Source organism: Pararge aegeria, chromosome 19 (assembly GCF_905163445.1).
Source record: "Pararge aegeria chromosome 19, ilParAegt1.1, whole genome shotgun sequence".
Lineage (NCBI taxonomy): Eukaryota > Metazoa > Arthropoda > Insecta > Lepidoptera > Nymphalidae > Pararge > Pararge aegeria.
The window spans coordinates 4,686,486-4,713,739 of record NC_053198.1 but is presented as its reverse complement, the minus strand read 5'-3'; the positions used below and the strand labels follow the sequence as shown (position 1 = coordinate 4,713,739).

Genomic DNA, 27,254 nt, shown 5'->3' with positions numbered 1-27,254 from the left:
TTGATTAGTTAGAGTATCAAGGAAGGACAAACAAACAAACGAAAAAACAAACAACTTTCGCATTTATTACTAAGGATTTAAAGTACATTATATCATACCTGCATCCCCGCTCGTACCATAACGTTGTCCCGTCCAATCGCACCCAGGTATGAGTCGTTGCGAAGACGCCGCGGAGGCGCTAGCGGCTCACCACTACCCTGAGCTAGTTGCTGCTCGTATATACTCTCCATTAAGAAAGGCGGGATTTCGGCAACCTGATACACAGCCAAAGAAAAAAAAAGTTAGCTTCATTAGGTAAATGGAATAACTATACAATAGTGTAATATTGACCCTTGAAAAGTAGATCGAAACTGCATTCTTCCTACTAGATGGCGCTAAAGTAGCTATAAGACTAATAAGGAGGGCGAATATTAATTTCGGCACTGGTGGAATGAGAGCAGTAGGTAGCTTAGTCGTAAAGCGCTCAGACCGCGTTCGTCAGAGATTCGCAATTTGCAAATTAGTCGGTGCCGAAATTATTACATGTATTTTGAAATTTGATATTTCCTCCATGTGTAGGTAAAAACACTATAAAAACTATAAAACTATACAATAGTTGTATATGTAACTGTTGTATCGAATCAACCGAATGACGTCTACTGCTTGACATAGGTCTTTTGTAAGGCTTTACAAATTTCGCGATTCTGGGTCGCTTGTATCCAGCGGTTGTTCGCGACTCGCATGATGTCGTGTGTCCACCTAGTTGGGGGCCGACCAACGCTGCGTTTACCGGTGCGTGGTAGCCACTCCAACACCTTGGAACACCGACGTTCATCGGTTCTCCGAACTAAAGCCCCGCCCATTGCCACTTCAGACTCGTTGAGCTAAGTCGGAAACTTAGTTCGGACGGATCTCCTCATTTCTGATTTGATCACGTGGAGATACTCCTAATATAGCTCTTTCCATCGCCCGCTGAGTGACTCTGAGCCTTCTTGTAATGCCCATAGTTAACGACCACGTCTCTGATCCGTAAAACATCACTGGCAACACGCAATGAGTTGTATAATAAGGGATACTAAAACACGAGTGTGGGTTTATTAGCTAATATTATAACATGGGTGTTTAAATATCTAATTATCAAAAGTTGCATACAAGACTTTATCTCTACACCAGATTTTAACAATTGTACATTGTAAATTAAAAGATGTTGACTATAAAGTAGTTGTTACTTAACAATTATTCATTGTACGGTCAACCTGAGGATGCTTGGAGTCGAAGCAAACCTTCGTAAAGTACGTTGCTGAAGATTTGGTGTGGAGTATAAAGATTGAAGAAAACTATAAATTACTCTGTACAGACTCTACTGCTTTTTGCTAAGTATAGCAAATTAAGATTGTTAACTGTATTTATAGAAATTTACATAAAATACTGACATCTGTCAGTCAAATATTTATTTATTCAAATAGGCACACTTCTGATGCGTTCATTACACAAAAAATATGAGCACAGTTGTGAGATCACTACATTCGTAAACTTAAAACTAAAGCTACGAGAGTTTCAAACGAGCCTTTACCTAAGAAGAAGCCCACAAAAACATAGCCGGTGGTTTTTTTCTTGTTGATTGAGTATACCTATACTTTCATAATGTAATGTAATTTTGGCCCTACCAATGCATACGTTTGAAGAATGTGCAGCAAGGTTACTTTATAATTGATACATTTCTTAATGACAAGGTTGATCGGAATCATCCGGCAACACTTTCATCTCTCACAAGATAGAAAAATGCATGGTAAAGTGTTGATTTTTTTACCACTAACAAGTTAGCCCTTTACTGCAAACTCGCCTGGTGGTAAGTTATATACATTCTAAAATGGTAGCGGACCAACCTGTTAGAGTAGGGGGTAGAGTAGAAAAAATTGAGGATGTTAGAAAAGGGCAATTGCTGAGATGGTGGTAACATCAACTTTCCCGGTGTATGTCGTAGCGAAACCTACGTAGAGAGTACATTGCCGAAGATCGGTTTGATGTGGGGTATAAAGATTGAACCTTTCATCTCACACAAGGTAGAACAATGATTTTTGAATCGTATAATGATGATGGAAAAAGAGTAAATGCTGAGTTTCTTGCCGGCTTGTTCTCTGTAGAATATGCCTTCCAAATCAGTGGAAGTCAATACAACCGTGCTTATAGAGTAAGCCTACTTAAAATAAATGAATTTCTAATAGATTTGTATAAGTATTGAGGGGAAAGAGAGTAGTGGAAAGAGAGAGGAAAATAGAAGATATACTCACATTCATTTGTATCCAATCTTTGTAAAGCGCTATAACGCGGCGTATGGCAGCCGCATGTGAGAAAGGCAAAAGGAATGCTTGACGCAACACTTCCACTGTAAAATCCACGTGCTCTCGAGACCAGCAACAGAGTACATCGCGCACGACTTGCTCCGAACTCAGTTCCTCGTACATACCTGAGCCTGCTGGAAAGAACAGAATTGTATTGAGCTGAATCAGCTTTATTACTTTAAAAATATATTAAATTTATAACAAATTATTATAGTATACGTAATGTTATGTAAGTTTATTGTTTTGCTTCTACTTAGTGATTGCCTCGAAGAGATCACTATCAGCGATAAGGCCTACATTGCACCCTTATTCGGTTTATAAGTTTTTCATATATTATGTTCCCGTTTGTTGTTTAATAAAGAATTTTATATTTATCTTATACTGATGTATAAAGCTGATAAGTTTGTCGAACTTGAACGCAATGGTCTCAGGAAATACGGGTCATATTTGAAAAAATATTTTCGTGTTGGATAGCTCATTTATAGAGGAAGGCTAGGCTATATACATCATCGCGCTAAGGAGCCTAGCCAACCAATGAAGAATGTTTATAAACCGGGGTTTTTTCGCCTTTAGAAAGCTTCCGCTACGCGCGCTGTGTAAACGGTTAAAGTTTCGATAAATACATGTATGACAAAGTTGTTCCCCTTTAAGGGTTCTTAAAGGGCCGCGACAGCATATACCTGTCTTTTATGGTTGACTTATACGCTGATGAAATCGCGAGGACCGCTAGTTATTAAATAACTTGATAAACATGATCCATCCATTAAAATCTTCGATATACCTGATTCCAAACTAGGATGAGGCGTAATAGATGTTGAATCGTGGGACGAGGCCCGGCTTGAATCCGACGGATGACCCACTGTAAATGATGTCTCTTCCTCGTGATGCAATGATTGGGCAGGAGTAGGAGTGCCAGAGTGTGGAAACTGAGATCCAGTACTGGTCATAGAAGATGGCTGACCACCTTCGCTGCCAGGTTTTTTCATGAAATGCACGTAATTCGTCACCCACTTTATCAAAGTTACGCGGCACAGTACAAAGTCATCCTCTAATATGTTGTGTTGAACTGGCAGCTCTGAAATATCAAGAAAATTAATCGGTTGCCAGTCTATACGTTAAAATGTAAATAAATCGCTTTTTCGTTTATCGCGATTGTATGGCGTTATTAAAGAAATCCCTAAGTTCCCTTTTATAGGTCCACATTTACAGAACTGGCATGATAGTTTAAAATTTTCTAGCAAAGAAATGATTATGAAATATGACAAAAATGAGAAATCGATGGTTTTGTTACTTATACATAAAATCAATATAATTTCTATTTTAACGGAAGCGAAATAAAGTACAAATAAAATAGATCAATATTATTTGGAGTTAATGATTTCTTGAATTGGCTCATTCAATTACTTTCGTGAAATTGTTTGTTCACCCTTTTTAAAAAAATTTAGTTACAGTTTTGTGCACAATCAAATTCCCATTTTCTTTAAGTAGATTGTTTCTAATCATGCCCAGTAATGGGATATAAACAGGTTAAGGTTATTTAACATTGTTAACAAATTTTAAATTGGACCTATTTGATAATCACGCTTTTGCCAAGAATCGGAAAGTAATCGGTAATAATATATAAAAAATGCATTGTCTTTTTTGGAATTAAACCAGGAGACGTCTACTTCACAATTTATGGTATTGTCTGTTATGGAAGAATCTCAACGTGAGAACTGAGAGCGCGATAAGAGTTCCAAACACATCCGATATCGGTACTATTCAAATTCAAATTCGTCATTATTGCAGATCCATTTGTCATAACGTGTTTCAGAATTTGGTAGCACGCATTATGTTTCGCCTTAACAATAGGCATGCAAAACTATTTAAATAACAATTGTTACAAAATCAAATTATTGTTATGGAAACTATATGATTTCCATCAACTAAGTCAAGGTTGAGTGTAATGTATATATTTGTATGTTTTATCTCAGATTTTTTTTATCTCTATCTATTATCTTTAATTATCTCTCTCTGGTTCCTTCATCAAGATCGTGGTGCTGGTGAGATCTCAACTTCGAGTTTGTAAAGTGTCTCCATCGGCTTCTCTTGGATTTCGTAGAAGCGGCTTTTTAATTATAAGTTTATATATTTATAAATTATTTTATATCATTAATATAATTACTTTTATTTCCACATATAATATTAGTATCACTTTCACATTATTATCATAAATTGTATTAATCTACTAAGTATTTACTTATGGAACATTAGCATTTATGAATAAGATATCCGTAAGTTTCTGCTTTTTAATAAGTTCTGACAGAACAGAAAAATGCCCGAGCAGTTTACTGGCTCCATTGAAAATAGGACCGTATTACCATTGCACAAAGTAAAATTTTAAGAATATTGACAAATTTGGCTTATGCTTACCCATTTCATTGCATTGACGCATAGGCGTCATATTTAAAATCTTATTCCTAATCAAACAGATGATCAATTAGGTAGGGAATTGTATTTTATAGCTACGGGGCAGTACAGGTTCTGCCTAATGGCCGTAGAAATGTATTATTTTGTTTATATAACATCAGGCGAGTCGCTGGGAGCCGATGGAGCCAAGTGGCCCAGGACCGTGGATTGTGGAACTCCCTAAAAAAGACCTATGTCTAGCAGTGGACGTCAATTGATTGGAAAGACGATGGTGATGATAGTACCTACCGGTATGACTATTGGATACAATATACAGTTTAAATAAATGCAACCGAGGTATTAAAATATAATACTTACCAAGATTGGGCTTGTACAGTGAATTTTTGTAGTTGAACTGTGGGCATATTATTGGTAAATAGTACATTTTAAATTTCTCCAATAAAAACGCAAAACTCCTCATAGCTTTCGCGTGTGAACGGTCTTTCCATTGGATTTTCGTCACCGTAGTCGCCATACCATCTAGGAGTATCTCAAAAAAAAACTTAGTCTCATTGTCTACTGGCCTCTCGTTGGCACTCGGTGGCAATAAAGGCTGTATATCGACACTTTGCACTGGGTTAAGAGCATTAGTATCGTGGAATATGGAAGCTGACACGTTCGCCAACTTCCCTATTATTCCCGTAGGAGTTTGTTCAACTACAACTTTTTTTGCATTATCTATATTGAAGTTTGGATGTTGCATGATATCTTCCAACTTGAAATCCCCAGATTCACTCGATATGTTAGTTACTACATCAAATGGTTTCGCTTTAAAAGGAGAGCCGATCGTCGGTATACAAGTGTCAGGTAATCCCGGTACTAAAGAGGCAAACATTTTGTTTACTTCGGGCGGAGCGTTGTCGCCGAGAGCTTGATACCATAAAAGGAAGTATCTGAAATAATAATAATAAATAAATAAATAATATAGTAAAATTATTTTTTAAGGTGGCATTGTATGCAGTAGCCTTTGTACAAGATTTGTTCGCTCGCAAGCGAAGAGACGTTTTCGAGTAGGAATTATTTGAACATCGAAGTAAGATTGATCATGTTGGGGCTCGGGCTTTTGACGGAACGTTTGTAAAACAAAAATCAGAAATTCAGGATTTGCGACTCTAAAACGAGTGGCTTTAGGTATTTTTTACTTTGACGGTACAGAGTTTGACTCTCAAAGGCGTCTCCTCGAAAGCGAGTGAGAAAAACTTGTAATAAGGCTACAGTATATTAGTCGCTTTTAAAAATCATAGTAATTGTGTATGAGGTACTAACAGCGAACGAAAAATACATAGAAGTCGCCCTTTCTAAGAAATTGACATTCTGAATGGGTACCAATAATTCTATATGCGCGCGCACCATGAACTGTGACGTAAAATACATGATTGGTTCAACCGTATGTCATACAGCACAGGACCATCCGTGATTGGCTGGCTGTTAATGTGTCAGCATTGTGACAAAACGCATGCGGGGCACAAGTCATAAAGCCACTCCCACCGACGCTATGTTTCCGTTAGGGGCTATTTTTGGGTAGTTATTCTTCTGTTTTTTCGCTTATTCGGCGGTAAAGACTCGATATGTTTAGGGTCATAAGGTGCACACAAGATATCCAATAAAAGTACTTAATTACATTAATAGAAAGAAAATGTAGAGGAGGACTTACTTTATCGAATCTGCTCTTAGCTTTTGTGAATTGCCACTGTGCAGAAGTTTCGAGAATATTCGCGTCAAAGAATGCAACTGCCATCTTTTGCCAATCAGCTCTGGTAGAAGACATAATACTTTTTCTAGAAGTGACAAAGCCCCTTCCAACTCTTCCCTGCCAGCTTTATGGACTAAAACATTTCATAGGGTTATTAATTAATCGAATTAGTTAGTTGAATTGTTAGTTATATTAAGTAAATTATCATGAAAAGCTTTGTGTTGGTGATTCGCTGTACCCAAAATAATACACACGTACTTATTTAAGCATTTTAACATTGTGAAAAATTATATATTTCGTGGAAATTAATTACTTTTTGCCTATTTATATGAAAAATCATAGGTTTGTGAAATATATTAACTACGTGCAATACCCAAAATTATAACATGCTTTCTTTGGGAATCAGGCTCATCTACTTTATTTACATTTATTTAAATACATGACACATTTATAAAATAAAAACTTGCGTATTGATCAGTCGTGAAAAGTGTGAGTCTTTCAAGTTGATCTTTTGAATGAAATGACATCTTACGTAATTTAAATTATCAACAGCATTAATAGGAGGTTAACTAACTTTTATATGTTTTCTGTGATTCTACTTCATATTTTTAGTAAAACTGAACTATTTTCGTTAATTATTTTTTGAATTAAAGAAAAATTATAAAAATTAAATAAAAATTTAAATTAAATTAAAGTTGATTCTATTCAAAGACGAGTAACGACTGATGATCTAATATAGAGGTGAGACGACCTAAATAATACATAAAATGACATGCAATCCGTGCAATGGTTTAGTACACATTCAAATTTACAACCAACAGTTTGTACAGAGTCAAAGTTGGTTTATTTATTTTTAATGTTTCTAAATGTGAAGATGAATATACCATTCCCCTTAGTGTGTTAAAATTATAAGCATAATACCATTTATGAAATGACTATATAGTTAGTAAACTTCGTACTACGGTACTTATAGATCGTATCGGCTGAAAGCCAAAGCCGGCATACATTGATTGCCCGAGTTGATTCACTATACACTCATTGTACATAATATGATGGTATCTACTACTTGAGAGATGAGTGAGCGCTGTGCATTCACAGATAAGCTTATGTTATTTTTTAGATACATGGGTTTCATTTGATAACTAGGAGCAAAATGATTAATGTTAACCATAAATTATGGTTATGGACAACATAAAGATATTTATTTTCATATTTTCAAACTTATTTATGTAAGAGAAAAAGAGAAAAGGATTTCGTTTACATAATTTATAATTTAATTTAATTTAAATTGCAAGTGCTAAGTAAGAGCCTTTTACATATAATGATGTTAGGAAGTTGCCCTTAACTTTTAGAGTCTTAAAATTAGATGTGATATAACGTTTGAATAGTCTTTTGTTACAACTTTAAATGTAGGAGAAAGACAAAACTCTGAATAACTATTCCAACACTGTTTGTGTATCTACTGAACACAACTAGTGTTGTGTGTGCAGCTTTACATACACCTTCAGTCTATCTGTGTGAACACTCATACGTGTGAAATAGGAATTTGGTGAGGCCTTTATACCGGTAAATGCTTTCTACAATGGCATAACTTATATGCAGTCATAATGCAATGGATGATTTCTACTATTAATTTGATGATGATAAAGTATGCTTATATGGTTAATATTCAAATTTGCTGCAATTTACAGCTTGTGCCACACCCATAACTCACCTAGGTGAAACGGAAGTTCTGTATGGCAGAAAAAAAAGAAAAAAAATAAGTTAAGTGCACAGACTAGCATACTGGTATAATTGTTATGCTATATAAAGTTAACAATATATTATCATACACAAAAAATAATTTACAACAGTTACTGAGCAAGAGAAGTTTTATCATTTCTCTCTAGTGGCCTTCAGTACAATAGTTATTATGAAAAATATCAGAAATAATATTCTATACATTCTAATAACAACTAATAATACAATAATATGACTAATACTACCAAGAGAATCTACCTGCAACATTAACATCCATTAGGTTGTTTATCATAGGTGTCAGAATGATGATCTATGTGAAAATCTATTATTATTATTATTATTATTATTGAACTCTTTACTTGTATACCACAACGTTAATATATACAAAATATAGTAAAAACAGAATCATATAGAAAGAAGTAGAATACAAAAAGTGGCCTAATCGCTTAATAGTGATCTCTGCCAGGCAACCAAATCTCCAAATCTACAAATAAAACAATCTAATTTTCTGGTTCTATAAGATACATAAACTAGATGTTTTATTTGTGTTAGTTTCCTAGCTTTCACATTATAAGTGGACCACCACTTTGGTGATAACTAGATAATTTATTTGTGATTGTTTGTTTGTCATACTATATAGCTGTGATAACAAACATACCCTAATATTGTTTAGAAATTAATCAGTCTAATTCAATAATATGGACTTCTACATTTATTTTGCTCTATATCTACGAGGTTAAATGTAAATTTTTTGTTAATGGTGGCAAAGGATATTTTAAATTTAAATCACACACCCCACTAAATTTTCCGTATTAGTGTAACAAATTAATATTGGAATTTTAAATAGGGTGTGCTGTATAAGGTGAAAATATTAACAAATACAAAGAGTTAAAAATTACTAGACTTAAACAAAACAATGCTGATGGATAACTGTCATTTGAGTTCTGCAGGACTAAGCAAACAAATGTACTAGTTTTACTAAAATTTCTAAAAAAAACAATATTATTTACCTATTTCATTAATTAATAGGACTAATGTTAAGAGTCATGATTTAGTTTTGTATGCAGATGGAAAAATATAAATACTATGTCACATAATAAAAATAACATATACATACCCCTTTGTCGTAGGTTATTTTCTGCTAATATGAAATTGTCATATAATATAAAATAAACGTGGCTGAAGTTGTTTTCAAAATAGTTTTTGGCTTCATCTGTATCAAAATGTTCTGTAAATAATAGAATTTCTGTTAAATGTTTATGTTAAAGCAGCTCCACCTACCAGCTCCAATTTCATTTTAAAACCATCCAGAAACCTATTAAAATATACCACTTCATCAATATCAATCCATTTTTAGGAAGAGTTAGTTGACTAACACACATATAAATATTGGTATTTTATCAACAGATCCAACATAGGTTGGATGAGCAAGTAAACAGAAATATTTGCGGAACACAATCTTATTCTCTCTCAAAGGTACTAAGGTTACATTGGACAACTTTATAAAGTTGTTTTCTTAAATTTTTTACTTTTTTAATTTTTTTTTCCTTAATTTTTTCGTTTAGTAATTTGTGGAAGAACCTTCCGCAATGTACCAACAAACCTTAAGAAAAAAGCAGTAAAGTTGATCTCAAGTTATGGTGTGACTAAGGGAAATAGGAATTCATTTATATTTGATTATTTATTTGTCACTCATTATATCATAACAAATTGTAACTTAGTAGTAGTTCCCTGATGACGAATCAGTTAGTCAATCGTGACTTTTCTATAAAAGTTATTCTTTGTTAAAAATTTAAACAGAAACACTGTGATAGCCTGTGATTTACTGGTAAGTACGTAAAGAGGCTAATAGTACAGCTATACAATGAGTTAAAACTCATAAACTCATTAAAGAAATGCAGTTTCTTCGTAGATAACTGACAATACACCGAGATACATTAAGTACAGTTACTCCCAACTAATTAGCATCGTGTACGCAATGTAGCGATCAACGTTCCAAATGAACACTTGTATAACACATGGAAAGTCGAATAATACTAAACAAATACAATGTGACGCCTAAAAATCCGTGTTTACTCACCTAAAACAATCTTTAAATGTTTTAGCCTGGTAGTGGAATCCTTTTTAGAATCCTGTATTTTAACTGTAGATTTCTTAACATCTTGATGTGATTTTTTGGTAAACATCTCGCCGATGTTAAACAGAATTATATTGTGACTGTTTTCATTATTACGATAGTGAAACAATAATTTCACATTGTTTTTTTTTGTTAAGTTTTCACTGCATTTGTGTATCGAGTTTTCTCGTCACAAAAGTCATCGCAAAATTTGACATTTCAACAAAAGTCAATGATTGACGCGTAGTTGACGTAAGCCACCTATTTTTTTCTGACTTTAGATTCCTATAGTTTAAGACTTCAACCATTGTATGTTTGTATTGTCCTTGTTGATCCTATAACTGTTAAGTGGTACCTAGCATCTTTATTACTTCCTAATCCATTCTGAGCGTCATGTTATGACATGTGAATGTTAATACTATTTAAAATCTTTATTGAATAAGCGATTGATTTTGTTGAAATTATTAATAACTAGCCCTGGCTTTGCACGGGTGTAATGTAGATACTAATGAGGGGACTGTTAAAATATATCCAATTTTAAAAGTTAGTACTTCGAAAACTCGAGCCTGCAAACCATCGTAACCTTACGACCGCCGCGCTAGCCGTCTTGTCCCCGCTTTTAAATCACTGATATTCTCGAAGATAATTATTGTTGTAAAGGACAATTTTGATCCACATGAAATGCACAACCTATCAAATGTATTTAATGGGATAAGGAATAATCTAATTAACTTTTGGAGATAAACTTAAACCATCGCGGAATTTTTAGTGATCTTTTGAAGATGCACAATTTCTCAGTATACATAGATTAATTACACATATACTTTTTATATACGCGCATTAAACAACTCAATTATTGCATTATGATCCGTTGCATAATTAAAAATATCTAGGGGCAGGAGCGAGTTAGTTTTATATTATGTAAAGAAGTTTAGACTAATTATTAGGAATGTTGTAAATTTTTTATCAATCAATAAAGTGGTTTTTTTAAATCTCAGAATCAAGATCAAATGCCTTCATAAAAAGTTAGGTAATAAAGCGAGCCACTATGAAGTAGCGTTGGCTGCAAGAACAACATAACCACTCCTTTTACCCAACAGAGATGTATGCGACAGGCATGTTCTGTATGATTAAAAAAGCCTATGCCCAGTTGTAGAATGTACAGTCCGTTCAATTTAACTTGACGCGTGAGTGAACACTTTGCCATTATAATTGCCACTTCCTCTCTTCGCCATCTTGTTTTTAGTTTTGTCAAATTAATTTTATTGTATTTGTAGATGTTGTAGATGTAATGTCATAAGCCGGAAGTGAAACGTTTTTAACATCACCCAATTAACGCCCCTAGCTGAACACAGGTCTCCTCTTTCATAGGAGAGAGAGGTTTTTGGAGTATGACCCACCACGCTGCTCCAATGCGGTCTAGTGGGCTGATTAGGAACTAACAGCGTGCCTTAGAACTATAGTCTTTAAACCTTTAGGCTGTCCTTTAAGCTTGCAGATTGCGAAGGGCGGACGATAACAATCTATATAATGACCAAACTTTGGTAAAATGCATGCTCTCCGTTTAGTCATGTTGTGTAGATAATTATGATGTTGCAGATCTGCAAAAATCATCTGATATCATTTTTAAAGGTAAAATAAATAACTTTAAGGATATCGATAAATCACTATGCTTACAATCTAAAATAGAATTCTGGTCGCGGAGTTCTCTCACGGAACTGGTTTCTCGTTTATCAAATTATTATTTCCTATTTAAGTTGTGACCGCAAGTTAACATCATAAACTTGATATAACCTGACCTTAAGAATCATCTGTAGTCGAACCTAAACTGTACATTTAAACGCTCGTATTTAAGTTACAATTTTTAATAATAAACGATACGCGATTGCTAAAACTCTAGTTTATAATAAGAATTTAAGCAAACTACATAATATATCTATGTACCCAAACTAAAAAAAAACTTTTTAAAAGGTGCGTTTTCTTACCAAATAAGACAAATAAATTAGGTAATAAAGATGATATCCTTGGTCAAGAAGATAATATTTATTTGTTTAAGTGTATTAGTGACATCAGGGACTACTGGTGTAAGTAAAGATGTGATAGGTTTTCCGGAGTATGAAGAGAATCCATTATTAATTAATAAGCAGGTGAGAATTTTAATTCTATGAGTGTCCCGGATGCGGTGAATCTTTTAATATTGGGCACTCGTGCTTAACGATTGTTTCAAGGTCGACTTTTTGTTTGACTTCAACCGTAACTCGAATTCGTTAAACTGCATTTAAATAAGAATATACACATATATTCATATAGCACATTTAAATTATGTATGTTCTATGTAAACTCACAGAAAATATGGCTGTTTCTTCTAATTCTAAGATCACAGTCAATATTATTTATGTGCCGAATTTGATCAATAGCATAACAACAAGGCTGACTTAGATACAAAATTTCAGGATCGCAAACCCGTATTCTTGCCAGCAAAGTGTCCGGAAAACGAGTTGTATTATCCTGGCGATCAGACCGATGACTGGATTTGTGATTGTCGTCCGGGTAAGTTAATTACTTACAAATAAAAATAATACAGGTTGCTTAAAACACTACCGCCCGTTTACACTTACGACGAACAAGGCGTTGCCTAAATAAGTAAGGCTAATCTAAGGAGATTCCTAGGCATACTTAAACCATTCACAATAGTTAAAACCTAAGAGTTAGTGAAACGTTTTTTTCTATAGATTTAGGCGATGCCTAGGTTTAGTGAAAACGGGTATACGATAGCTCAGTGACCCAAAGGAGATTTTGGCTTCCGACACCAGAAGTTGCCACTCGCTCCTTTTCTGTGCCACTTCCCGCCAATCGGCTTATCCAAGGGCGTGTAATTCTTTGCAAACTTCATCAATCCATCGATAACTAGGACGTCCAACAGGACATTTTCCTAATGGATACCCAAAATATGCCATTCTCACCGCACGTTACTACCCCTTCCTCAGTAGGTGCACAAGCAAAAATTAATTTGTGGTTATGTGTCGTCTTATCGTTTGTCAACGGATGGACGTTATTTCCATTACGTCGTGAAGCTACCTATCTATCACTTCTTTGCGGTAGCCTCGGCCGTTGGGCGGGTCAGGGTTACGGCCACGAAGAAGCACTTCTTCATCCGGGTTCTTCACTTCTTCATAGTTCGCGGGAAAGAAAAGTAAGAAGATGAAATTCTTTATTGCATACTAGCGGACCCGCGCGACTTCGTCCGTGTATGAGTCGACTTAAAAAATTGTCGTTAGTGGTCGCGTACTGTTTTATAGAACTTTAAAGAACCAACAATTCCGATAATTCTGATGTATTTACTTCATACTTCCGTCGTTTGGCGTAACGTTTACCGTGCAAGCATCGCACGCATCAGAATCTCTCGAAAATATACATCCATCCGCCCATACATCTACTCTCACAAATTTTCGCACTTATAATATTAGTAGGATGGTACGCATGCATTCGATCGTTGTCCCATATGCCTTGCGACTTGCTGTTATCTGTGAAGAATTATGTCCTTGATCTCCGACAGTACTCAGCAGATCTTCATTAAAATTAGACAATACATGTTTGGTAGTACACACTGTCAAATAAAAAATGAATTATCAAAATCGGTGCAAATTTAACGGAGATGTGAAGTAAAATTGATAAAAATTTTCATCCCATTTCCCGGAGGGATATTGTTAATAAAAGTATCCTATATGTGGACCTGGGATATCAGCATATTACCTACGCTACGCGATACGTGCATAGTACCTACGCTACGCGACGCGTACCTAATAAAGTGACCGGAGTCACATGATATTAATATTGCATGTGAGTTTAGGGCTCATTATGAATTGTTTCAGTAAAATCTATGGTGGTTTACTTAAAAACTATTAGGTTTTCGCTTTCACGTACATAATGTAACTCTAAAGCCTGTCAGTATTATTTCGGTTTTCATTTACATGTTGTATACTTCCTCGTTATTGTATCTAATCTACATCGGCAGGGTCTTGGATATAAAATAAATCCTATAACCTTAAAGATTTCAAATATTTTCTACTAGCTGTGGCCCGCGTTCTTCGCCCGCGTTTACTGCAAATCCCGTGAGAACTGTTTTGTTTGCACAAAAATAGCCTCCGTCATTTCAACTAACTCCTTGCCAAAATTCAAGTTGATCTTAGCTTAGTTAAGGCGTACAGTAAGGAGAAACAAACACACTTTCACATTTATAATATCAGTTAGGCATACATGATGTTATCTTCTTTACGTACTACTGTGCTAATTTTAATGCGGTTTTATGCCTTCAAAGTTAACACCTTAGAGCAGCATTTTGAATATGTTTAATAAGGTTTTTTTCAATATTTTTAATTCTTTTCAGGATTCCTATTTCACCCGGACACAGATAAGTGTTGGCTAGCTTACGAAAGGGGAGCGTGTCCAGAAGAACAGTATTTAGTTTTGCCTAAAGACTCTATGATACCCATATGCGTCCCAAATCCCTGCAGAACTGACTCTATGGTGCTATGGAACGGACAGTGCCAGAAACTTGGTTCAAGCGTCTGCGGAAATACATTCCCAGCTAAAGTCCTATGGGTGAATGCAACGACATCTACAGTGGATTGCGTTATAGTGTACCTAAATAATAGATTTTCTATTGATGTGGAATTTGAAACCAATATAACCTGTCCTCTAGGGTGCAGACGCAATGTCCAAAACAAATGTACGCCCGACAGAGTACTATAATTTGTTTATTTTTTTTTTATTTCATGCTTCATGTTACAAAGTGGAAAAACAGTATTGAAGCGATCAGATGAGTAATCAATATATTTTTTTTTAAAGTAAGTATATTTTTGTAATTAAATAACGTTAAATACGAAACGGTAAAAATAAATGGATGAAAAGAACTTTGTCACGCTCTTTTACAGCCCCTTCCCTTACACATGAGCACAAGTCAAAATTCTAATAGCGCAAAAAAATATTTAAAAAACCTCAAACGTCTATGATTAAAAGTAGTAGAGTTAGGTTGCGTATAACCTACCATTAAATTTCAGTTGTACTTAATATATAGTTTGTATTTTATGAATGCAAAAATAATTATACTGTAAGTATTTATTGTATTACTGGGCGCAGTGATGAGGTCTTATGAGAGGAAGTTCCCGGATTTGATCCCCGGCCGGGAAAATTGCGAAGTTTTAATTTCTTAATTTTCTCTGGTCTGGTGGGAGTTTTGACCGTAGCCAGTTACCGACAAAGAAGTGCAGCCAAGCGGTATTATACAGCGGCATAGACATTAGGTGTTTGGGTTTGCATCTTAGACTGCAGCATAACTTACAAGAGCTAGCTTTTAGTGGGAAAATATGCTTATATTAGGTACCTATACCTATACAAACACGTATAGGTATAGGTACCTAATATAAGCATAGCATAGTAGTTATTTGCTATTTAATCTTATGCTATGTTATACAACGACTCCTTCGTTAAAAGCTCTAACCTCGACTTAGTTCTAACCCCTACAAATGTTTCCGTGATCGTAATGTATTGCCACCAGTTATCTATGGCAACAGATAAGCGTCCTCTCAGTAACCACGGCAACGGTTTACCACCCCATACCATGAGGCATCGGTATATTAGGTTATATCGTCATTGTTTACCAGTAGCCGATTGTTTAAGCGTTGAAGGTTTCCAACTGGTTACTGAATGGAGAGCAAAAGTTTCAATGAAAAACTATTATCTAAACGTGTGTGCCGGTTACCAGTGTATCAGTGCGTCAATCATTGCAAACTGCAAAAACAGGGCTATTAAAATAAGGTCAGGTGTCTTTTTTTATATAATATTATACTTAGTAAGATGAAATAAAACTAAATAAACTTCTACAAGTAGGTATCTACCTACTAGTAATGTAAATAAAATAATTACACTCACCAGGGCTCGTAACCGGGTTCAATTTACCGGAAAATTTTGGTTAATAACCGGTTTATTTTAACTTCTGAAGGTTGCTGTTCTAATTGAGTGAAACGATTTCAATTTAAATTTTATCAACACAATAAATAATGTTTCATTTATAATAAAATATTTAAAATAAATCTAATATAATGTAACGTATGTCCACCATATCATAACGTCGTTCATATCGTTTATTAAACTTAAATCTACCGGCTTATGCAAGACGGGCCCTTTGACTAATGCCTCACCTAGATTGTGGCGCGTACGTGGCTGCTTTGCTACAAAGAACCAAATTGGTATAAATTGTTCATCTTTTTAAATAGATTTGTGTCGGTTCCTATAAATCAAGATGTCGAAAAATAAAAAGCTTAATAAAAATAACTTTTGGCTAATTTCAACAAAAATGCAAGCAATTTAAGCAAAATGTAGTGCATGGAATAACTTATGACCATTTAATAATTAAACCGGTTAATTTAATTTGTTTAAGTGATATTAAATAAGAACCGGATTCTAAGTTTAACCGGTTAAACAAACGAAACCGAAATGATTCCATTACCGGGGCTAATTACCGAAACCGGTTTGAAATTGTTTCCGGTTTCCGAGGCTGACACACACGCAGGGCTCTTAACCGGTTTTAATTTACCGGTCAATAAATTAAACCAGTGAAAACACTGGTTATTGAAAAGATTTTTAAGCATACCTCAATGATTCAAAATGTTCGATTAATATGATTTAACCGGTTTATACATTACAGGCAGGTCATATATAAATCGTTAAGGTACTTCGAAAAATCGAATTAAAAACGGATTATTTATTAAATGAAAGCTTTTATTTTAATTCGATTATAAGTAAAGTCTTGACAGAGATCTCACGTACTGGTAAGGGACGATGCAGGCTGAGATGGCCACGGGCTTACCTGTGAGAGGTATGGTAGTTAACAATATATCTACACCTAATTGGTTTTCACACGACATTTTACTGGAACGCTAAATCGTTTAGCGGCACGTCTTGGTAGGGTACCTAAATAATTCCAATTCCGGTTTTATATATTGACCGGTTTCCAAGCTCTTGTTAATACTGTTACTGTAAGATTGATTTGCGTCCGTTGAAAAAGGATTCTTCATCAAATAGCACTAAATTTCAAAACTGTATTTCACTTAAGAAAAACCAAACACTCAGCCTGCTACTGCCGGAAAGATGCAGGTTCAAATCCCACCGGTTCTAAAATGTATATAGCTATGCATATAAAACGTTATACACACGTAACAAGTTAAAAATCTTTTCAAAAATATTTTTTTTCTATAAACGTAGAATAAGGCGATATTCTATGTTTGTAGAAAAAAACTACACTAACTATAGAAAAAAAGTATTGTTTGAATTAATGAAAGTCAACTGTCAAACCTTTTTTAGAAAAACTTTTAATGTTAACTATAGCTAACTTCATAGTGTCGGGTTTCTGGGACGGTGTGCGAGCGAATCGCAAAAAATTACTCTCACCAAATGGTTCCTATAAAAACTCACTGTTAATAATTTTTTATAGTTCATTATTCATATATTACTAGCGGACCCCAGCGACATCTGTCGGGCTAATTTGTGAATCTAAACCATCCAGGGTGCCACCCAAACGTATACCAAAAAATTCATTCAAATCGGTCCAGCCTCAGTTCGCTACCTAGGGTGCCACATGGACGCGACATTGAGCATGGTGAGTATGGTCAATCATGCAGTGAACCATGCACAGGCAGCCGCGTCGATGTTGCACCAAGTCCTAAGTTCCAGACTTCCAATAAGGACCAAACTGAGGATCTACGGAGCATATATCCGCTCACGCCTCACGTACGCAGCCCCAGCCTGGTTTGCCCTCTGCTCGGCCCACCAAAAAGACCGGCTACAGGTTCAGCAGAACAAGTGCCTGCGCCTGATTGTAGGAGCTCCAAGGTACGTCAGAAATGACGTCATCCATCGAGACACCAGGACGCCTACCGTGGAGGTTTTCGTCCGCACAATCGCACGCCGCATGTTCGCTCACGCAGACTACGGGCCGTGCGAACACCTCCACGGAATAGCCCCAGCGCTGGACAGACCTATAACAGGGCGTCCACTACCTCGAGAGCTCCTCCAATCACCCCCGCCAGCGCGACAACGCGGAGGCACAAATGGTGACATCGATGACTCAAGGCCCATCGGAATTAATAACATCCCCGCGCGCGCCGACGACGACTACGCTGACAGTGACGCCGACCCTTCACGGACAAGACAAACCAACAGGCCCAAAGCCAATGATGGCGGGCCCTAGCCCCTAGACAGGAGCTAAAACAACAATTACCAGGGCAGCATAGCTGCCCTGCGAATAAGACCCGGGTAAGGAGGCGTTGCCTCGAGGCCCGTACCCCCGACCGGCCTATTGGCCGCTTGGAGATGACCCACACGCACGCACGCACCCAAACGTATACCAAAAAATTCATTCAAATCGGTCCAGCCGTCTAGGAGGAATTCAGTGATATACACACGCATACAAGAAATATATATATTAAGATATAAAGATGTGTATATGTACCTTAAAAAGGAAGCTGGAAGCGGGTGGATGAGATAAGCGAAGTACCGTGTTTGCTGGTGGGAAAGCAGTGGATGCTTGCAGGCTGATGATGATGTTAATAACCATCTAGAAAAGAGTAAGTACTAACCTGCTGTTATAACTTAACATCAGCCAAGTGCTATAGGTACCTATATATTTTAACAAGGCTAATGCTGCTGAAAGCTGATGATTTTTTAGATCCAGGTCATGGCTACGTCATAACAAACGTTTTATACAGGATGTCGATAATTTGTTCTGTTTATAGGCACCTTGATAGGCACCATAAGATTTAGCCTAGCTGTAGTACTGGTACATAGTAGGTGTACTACAAGAGACGACGCGATGCAAGAATTATATATTACAGAACGAATTCTGTCTGAATGTCTGTGTCCGACTTCGTGGTGTTTAATGGATTATCTGATTTGTTTATAGTTTTTTTGCATGATTTAAGTCCGTATTACTTAGAAATAGAAATAGAAAATATTTATTAAAAAACTCAGTACAATAAATCTTTGGAATCCTAACCCCTAAACTAGGTTCCCTACACTTTCATTCAATCATTGAGATAATATATAGTGCACTTTAAGGAAACTTTCAAAGGTGTGTTGAGTTTAGAGAACTCAACACTCGGTTAAATGAGAACTGCATGACTGACTTCCTAACGGAATGCAGTCCAAAGACGATGCCGTTCTATTAAATACTAGCGGTCCCTCGCGTCTTCGTCCGCGTCAACCTTAGGACTTTTTTTTGAAATTTGTTTTACATGACTTTATCAAAACTTTTACCGTTTACGCAGTGTACACATGGGAACCTCTCAAAAGAAAAAAAAACCCGAGTTTAAAATATTCTTCATTGGTGCTATGCTATTATTGGACCTAGCGTGATTATGTATAGCCTATAGCCTTCCTCGATAAATGGGCTATCCAACACTGAAAGAATTTTTCAAATCGGACCGGATCGGATTGTGTAGTAGTCATTGCATTTAAGTAAACAAACAAACAAACTCTTTAGCTTTATATATTACCTACCTATAAGATGGTTTGCTTACCAACTCGCATTGGATCAGCCTTAGCTCGAAATGTCTCTCTTTTATGAAAGAGGAGGCCCTATCCATATCTTTATTAATGTTCATTAATAAAGATGAATATTAAATCGAAGTTGTGAAGTTAAAGGAATACTTTGAACGAACGAACACTTTAAAATACATAATAATATCAATCAAGTACTGATACAAACTTGAATTGATTTATCGTGAGTATCGAGTACAGAGTCTTATGGTCCATAACTAGTTACGTCGCGATGACAAATGTCAAAACGAGCCTATTACATTTTTACGACTATAAATATTGAAAATGCGAAAGTTTGTGAGGGTGGATGTATGTATGTATGTATCAACTAAAATAATGACTAACTAACTCAGTATACCACGTAAAATAATAGTAGGTGCATAGCTAGCCACTATGATTATGATAGCGTCACATCTATTCTAGCTTCTCGAATGACTCATACGCGGACGAAGTCGCGAGGGTCCGCTATTACTTTTCTAAATTTCTAAATTTAAGTTTGTAATCCGAAAAATATTGCTTTATGAATCTCCTATCAGACATTTGAGCTTGAAGAACAAAATAAGTATGGAATTAGCGGGAACTTGCAAGGATGGCCTTTATTATTATTATTATTTAACTCTTTATTTGTACACCACAATGAAGTTAGAAAGAAAAAAATTATACAGAAATACAAAGAAAGAAGTAGAATACAAAAGGCGTTTATGTCAACCGTTTTCCCATTTATATTTTAATATTTGGTTATTTACTTTATTCTTAAAAATATTATTGGGATGTGGTCTCTTGGGCTATTGGGGGCGATTAATTTGAATATAATCGCGACCAAGCTTGCTACTATCGCGATTGACCGCTGACCTACATTTGTTCTACCATCGCTGATTAAAAGCCTTGCAGGCCGCAAGATAGGACGGAAACACAAAAAAAAGTACACTTATTTTTTAACCACCCATTAGCGGTCCACTACGGGTCTCCTCCCAAAGCGAGGGTTTCGGCCGTAGTCTACTACGCTGTAGTGGTAGTAGAGTTTTTTAAAGACAGAGCTCGTGCGGGGAAGTACAACATGCTTATTTCTGCCGCAAAGCAATGTTACCATAGGTAATTACGCCTAAGGTTGAGGGACACAGGACGGCACGTTACAGGACGTGTTTCTTGCATGCCCTGCGAAGTGTTGCTGTGCATGAACTTACCACCTGGTGGGCCATCTGCTTAGTCGACAAATAAAATAAAAACGCTGGCCCAGTTTAATTGGTGGACTGTTCTCAAAGGCGTGTCAAACGGCATGCTCTCAGGCATGCAGGTTTTCTTACGATGTTTTCCTTCACCGTTAATTCTTTAAACGCAGATAAGATAGAAAAGTGAAGCCGTAGTCCTAGCGTTTCCTAGCCAATCCGTGACGCCTATCAAGGCTATACCTGAAAATCAGCGCTGCAGTTGGCAAATACTGCAGCATCATGCTGAGGTAGCAGCCTTTTTCATTTAGTTTGTAATGTAGTGTAGAATTAGTTTTAATATAATAAGTAATTAGTTTCCATTAGTTTATTTATGCGTGGAAGCTGAATAAAGTTTATTATTATATCATTATTATTATTTTTAACCACTAGGCTATAACCGCTTACAAAGTATTCTCTTCAAAGTGTAGTAATTTTTTTATAAAAGAATTTCAAGTAGGATTTTCGAAAATAATTTTAAGATTTATTTTGTACAAACATTGATCCGTCTATGACGTACATAGACGGATCAATGTTTATGTACAGATTTTAATATGCGCCATGCTAGACACTATGTAACCTTGGAATGGCAGACATTACGATGGTCCCGTGATGCTATCTACAAAAGTTCTTTGGGAGTTATGACTTTGAGTGATTGAGGCTTGCGGAGTATTGCGTGGGTAGAGATGCTTGTTAGCAAAACGGTTGCTCGTATTTTCATTTCTAGGTTTTTTATCACGTTGTAAATATAAGCAATTTAAACATCACTTGATTTAACGGTGAAGGAAAACGTTCGAGGAAATCTGTGTCTGAGAGATCCCCATAATTCAAAGGCATATGAAGTCTACAAATTTGCACTAGGCCAGCATGATAGACTAGATTCTGAGCCATGTAAAGGTTTGATAAAAATTATGATTTTGATAATGAATTAAGAATTTTCGAGGTTCCAGTGCATTATTCGGGTTGATCCGGTTCCTATGATATAACGCGTTTGAACTTCAGCAGTACACACATGTCGCTTTAACGTGTAAGGAGAAGCAAACATCGTGAGGATAGAAGTAGGTCAGTACACGGCCTTGATTGCACATAATTTAGTTTAATTTAAAGATTATCATAATTACTTCGCACACCCTGCGCGATAATTTGCAAAGCCATTAAAAACTTATTAATCTGTTATAAAATAAAGTTGGTCTTCGCTAATCCGTAGGTACATCTATTATCGTTGATAAAACTAGCCTGGATAGTTCACAGATGGCCAATACAAATACGTGGACCAAAGATTACAATAAAATTGATAGAAAAAAATCAAAACTTATTTTTTTATGATCAGATTACGTTGGATGGAGTCAGGAAAAGTTTAAAACTGCGTTCCAGCCACCATGACCTCCGAAACTCAAGCTATGATTATATCTTCTAAAAACGAGTTTTTCGAAAAACAGAATGCATTGATGTAAAGAATGGTCTACGATGGCGTGGACCATTAAAGCATCAATCACTGAACAAGATCAAGCACTGAACAAGTCCTTAAAGTGGTGTTTGTATTTCTTATAATTCACACGGTAACGTTAGTTTAATTGACCAAGTAGATGGCCCGTGCCTTTACGGTAAGTGCCCACCTAAGTATAAGCAATACTTCGCAAAATACATTTTTGACGACAGGAACAGGAAACTTAAACTATACCCACTAGGATTACATAAATGCAAAGAAATTTTAAATAAGTACCTTTTATCACTGAATTATGATGAGGTGGAATCTTTATTAGAACGTTTTATATAAAATTGAATTTATCAGTCGTGGATTTTCACAAATTCTGTCTTACACTAACTGTGAGCACGCACATATGCAAACGCTTGCGCACACACACACATACACACACACACACACACACACACACACACACAATACATACACGCATACTTATTTTTTTTGTATATTAAATAGGTTGTAATTTTTACTATCATCTAAATTACTGTATAACATGTCTGTCCTTTTGTATATCATTGTATCTCTTGTTTTGTTTGTTTACCTACCTTCATTTTAATGTAATCTGTTAAGTTTATTTTAATTGTAATGGAAGAGCAGAGTCTTCTGACACAGGGGTAGTAATGCTACTCTTAAAAGAAGGCTTCAGCGATATATTGATACCACTTTGTTTGTTACCGAAATAATTTTTTTTTTTTTTTTCATTAGCATGGACGTTGGTGGTCCAACAATCCGCACTGGGCCAGCGTGGTGGACTACGGCCTTAACCCCTTCTCATTGTAGGAGGAGCCCCTTGCCCTGTAATGGGCCGGTAATGGGTTGATATGATGATGATGATGGTGGTAGTTCTTTCCAGGGAGAGTCCTGTCACGTCTTGACCTACCGATGCATACATTTAAAAAATGAGTAAAAACGCATCTAGTACAGCGAGGTTACTATACATTTGATGAATTCCTCAATGACAAGGTAGAATGGAAGCAGCCAGCCTCGCTCTCATCTCCCGCATGATGATTGTAAATGTTGATGTTGGAAAAGAGCAACTACTGAGTTTCTTGCCGGCTCTTCTCGGTAGAATCTGCTTTCCGAACCGGTGGTAGAGTCACACAAACATACATACTTGACGTTTCAAAAGTGCTTATAAAGTAGGCCTACTTGAAATAAATGAATTTGAATTTGAATTTGAAAAGCTCTACTACTACAAGGCTTGGTTGTTGTTTATTATCTGAAATGTTAACTTTAGGCTAAAAAACACGTGTAAGCCATTATACATACAATACTTGTAAACTACTTTTACTATGCGTTTTATAAATTGCTGTTTTGTAGTAAACAAATCGGGGCCAGTAGGTCAGTAATGCGTATGATGTAAATGAAAATATATTTACTTATCATTTACTATTAAACTATAAAGTTAATAATAAGACACACACACACTCCCGTATGTAGAGTGATAACGCAAGTCTAGTTAGGTACCTACCTACTATTGCTATAACTATGACGAGTCTTTTTGTTAACACGCTTTTATAAGCTTCACCTGTATGTAGTTACACCTTTTTTACAATATTTTTTTTTTTCACCCTAATATTAATTTATATTAATTGAATTTTTTAACACTATTCTTAATTTAAATTTTTAAAAATTTATTTTGTATTTTTTAGTTCGGTTTTCTGTAAAAAGCTTGTTTTTTAGTTTTTTATAAAAAAATATTTTTACTTCAGGATTTACCTACGAAATAAAAGCGTAACTCTGCGAAAGGCCATGTTTTTGAAGGTCAAAACTACGTGTAAATCTTCACGTAAGAATTATAAAAAATTACCAACTATTCGAACAAATGTTTATGCTTTAAATGTTTTCTTTTATGTTTAAATTTTAAAGGTTCCATTGTCAAATAAGGAACTAAGAAACTTCGGAGGTAACTTTGGCATAATTCACTTAAGGTAGTCATAAATTAATGACATCTGCATATCTTCTGTGAAAGGTAAATAAGTCATTTTATGATTGAGTATATGATTTTATAATCTAGACCCACCAATGCATAACTTTAAGCAATGTTACACATTTTATAAATTGTTGTTAACATACGATTAATTAATTTCTTAACGAAAAGGCTCTTTCGAAGCAGGCCGTTTCGCTCTCATCTCTCACAAAATAGAATAATGAACACTTATAAAATAGAACTTTACTGTAAAATGTAAAATGATGTTGAAAAAAAAAGAGTTTCTTGCCGGCTTCGTCTTAGTAGAATCTGCCTTCAGAACCACTGGTAGAGTCACTACAAACTGACTGACTTGATGTTTCAAAAGTGATTATAAACTGGAGCAACTAGAAATAAATAAATTTTGAATTTAATCATTTCTTTGTTCTTCAAAGAGACGTACATATACTTATTGTTAACTTTAAAATTGTTAAGTATTGTTGTTTTAAATCGCTAAATTACTTAAAACAATAAACTCAACGAATAATCTTTCTCGGCCTGACAGTTCGTAATATATCATTAGGTAAAAGTTTCCTTATACAAAATTACAACACACTTGGAAAAGTTCGGTCATAGTCGAGTGAAAATTCACCATCAATTTGTACCATAACTTGCCTTAGTGCGATTACCATCAAAGGGGTAGCGTCGTGGCATGACGTCACGCATCACTCCCTAACGCGATATGCCTCTACACACGGGACCAGCTACCACTCCAACTTGTCGTCTCACCTCTCATACGACAGATCTAGACCCTGTACGCTGCCCTAATGCAGGTTGGGGAGCCTTAACGATTATATGACTGACTGCAGCGCAACTTACGTGAAGAATAATTTGTCTTTAAACGCAAATAGCATACGCATAGTACCACTATAAACATACTAGCATGCTATAATTATAAATTTTATTTTAAATGTCTTTTTTTTTTTAATCATTCACTATTTGATCGTTGAGTAATTTTTCCTGTAAGATTGAGGAAGGCTGACTACTGAAACACAGTTTATACTGATCAGTAATCAATGAACAATTGGATTGTTTTACAATTACATATAGGTATTTGCGATGTAAAATGTACCTATCTAATAACTATAACCTATAAATATTATTCACCTACATAACTTCTGAGGTTTTTACATATTTGTAGTTGCTATGTGTAAATAAATAAAAAAATAGGGTCTCAACTTCACACACGGTATAGGAATTTGATCGGTGGTTTTATATTATGGTTTTCATGCTTGGAATTTTGCAAAGTCAAGTCGAACCATAACTGTTTTAAGTAACTTTAAAGGGAGATTGGCTGGCTGCGGATGTTTTCCCCATCTCCCATACTTCTAGCTTTTTAAGTAATAACAATCAAATTGACGGTCATCGTTAGTCCAATTCACCGCTTAACATAAAGACGTGGCCGTAATAATTATAGGATCTGCGAGGGACATGTTCTGCAAAGTGCCGCCCGGTGTTCATCAATCTGAGGCGTAGGTGTTAAGCTCATGTGCCTGTTATTACACCGGCACCGACACCCTTCAGACCGGGCCACAGCAATGCTGGTTAGCCGCAGAAATACGTAGTATTACGAACTCTGCTTCGAAAAATTCTTCTCTATTGCAAACTTGGAACTGAACAAGGATAGCAAGTTGGATAGGGAGTTGGGTCCTTATGTACGGGTTAATAAGCCAACGGCTACTCGCTCTCCAACATAATGACTGCCTAATAACGCCTGTAACAGTTACCAAGGCGCCTGCCACAACAATAAAATCGTTTCTAACCTTGTCCCATATGAAAGAAATGCTAAGGTTAAACTTGATCGTCCCTAATTGTCTAGAATTGAAGATGTGTGGAAAACAAAAGTGAAGAGCCCAACTGCTTTACCATTTCATTTTGTCGATCTCCGTGGCTCAGTGGTGAGCGCTTGATCTTATAAGTTGGAGGTCCTCTGTTCAATTCCCGGAATTTACGACGAATATCTGAATTTATGACTATGGCGTACATAGAGGGTATGCACAGGGTATGCAGGTGATAAAATCTCCAGTACGAGTTATAAAAGACTTAAAGATAGAGGCATTGTAGAGTTATAAAAAGCCCACCCTTAAGTATTTATAACACGTAGTGGAGATTTTCTACATTTTATGTCATCTGCATACCCTGTGCATACCCTCTATTCACGCCACTCTCTGATGGTGGGAGGTTTAGGCCGCTGCGGCCCTACCGACAAAGACGTGCCGCTAAGTTATTTCGCGTTCCGGTACATTGCCCCGTAGCAAATTAAAATCGATTAGAGGTGTAACTGGGAGTGAACTACCACGATTGCTGCAGCAACGTACATGATGACTATTCAAGTTAATGCTCCATGGTTCATTCGCAGGTCAAACAACTAGGATCAGTAATTGTTAGGTACGCATTAGGGTTTATCTGTCACGAATTTATTAGTACCTGCCTAGGTATATCAGCCCGAAGTAACGAAATTCGCTTTGCCCTCGTTGAGCCTTCGGTCCCGGTTATTATCACTACCAATTAATATGTTATTCTAATAGTTAGTTACTTAAACCTTTTTTTTCCTGTAGAAGAAATCCTCATGAGCTGCCGTAGACTAATGAGCGGACTCGTACCTGCCAAAAACCTACCTTACCTCAGGAGCGTGCACTTTTTTTTAATTTATGTTACAACTGAGAAAATCCGTATCGTATA

At 35.9% G+C, this 27,254-nt stretch overlaps 2 protein-coding genes across 3 annotated transcripts in view; one reads left to right on the top strand and one right to left on the bottom strand.

The window, feature by feature from the left end:
- LOC120631954 (probable Rho GTPase-activating protein CG5521) overlaps nucleotides 1–10,499 on the bottom strand; it is a 55,854-nt gene extending 45,355 nt beyond the window's left edge. The window contains exons 1-8 of one of the 2 annotated variants that reach the window (XM_039901663.1): nucleotides 10,283–10,499; nucleotides 9,320–9,430; nucleotides 8,177–8,194; nucleotides 6,424–6,595; nucleotides 5,088–5,662; nucleotides 3,103–3,396; nucleotides 2,271–2,455; nucleotides 99–254 (exon numbers count right to left, since the gene is read on the bottom strand). In XM_039901663.1, coding sequence (XP_039757597.1) covers nucleotides 99–254; nucleotides 2,271–2,455; nucleotides 3,103–3,396; nucleotides 5,088–5,662; nucleotides 6,424–6,595; nucleotides 8,177–8,194; nucleotides 9,320–9,430; nucleotides 10,283–10,388 — 1,617 coding nt within the window. In that variant the 5' untranslated portion in view covers nucleotides 10,389–10,499. The remainder of the gene's footprint in view (nucleotides 1–98; nucleotides 255–2,270; nucleotides 2,456–3,102; nucleotides 3,397–5,087; nucleotides 5,663–6,423; nucleotides 6,596–8,176; nucleotides 8,195–9,319; nucleotides 9,431–10,282) is intronic. The other variant, XM_039901664.1, reaches the window with a different exon arrangement.
- A 1,741-nt stretch (nucleotides 10,500–12,240) lies between these two features.
- LOC120632233 lies at nucleotides 12,241–15,193 on the top strand. The gene is made up of 3 exons (XM_039902037.1): nucleotides 12,241–12,465; nucleotides 12,772–12,868; nucleotides 14,706–15,193. Exons 1-3 carry the CDS (start codon nucleotides 12,334–12,336, stop codon nucleotides 15,068–15,070), a joined length of 594 nt encoding a protein of 197 aa, XP_039757971.1. The 5' UTR covers nucleotides 12,241–12,333; the 3' UTR covers nucleotides 15,071–15,193.
- Nucleotides 15,194–27,254: the final 12,061 nt, after the last annotated feature.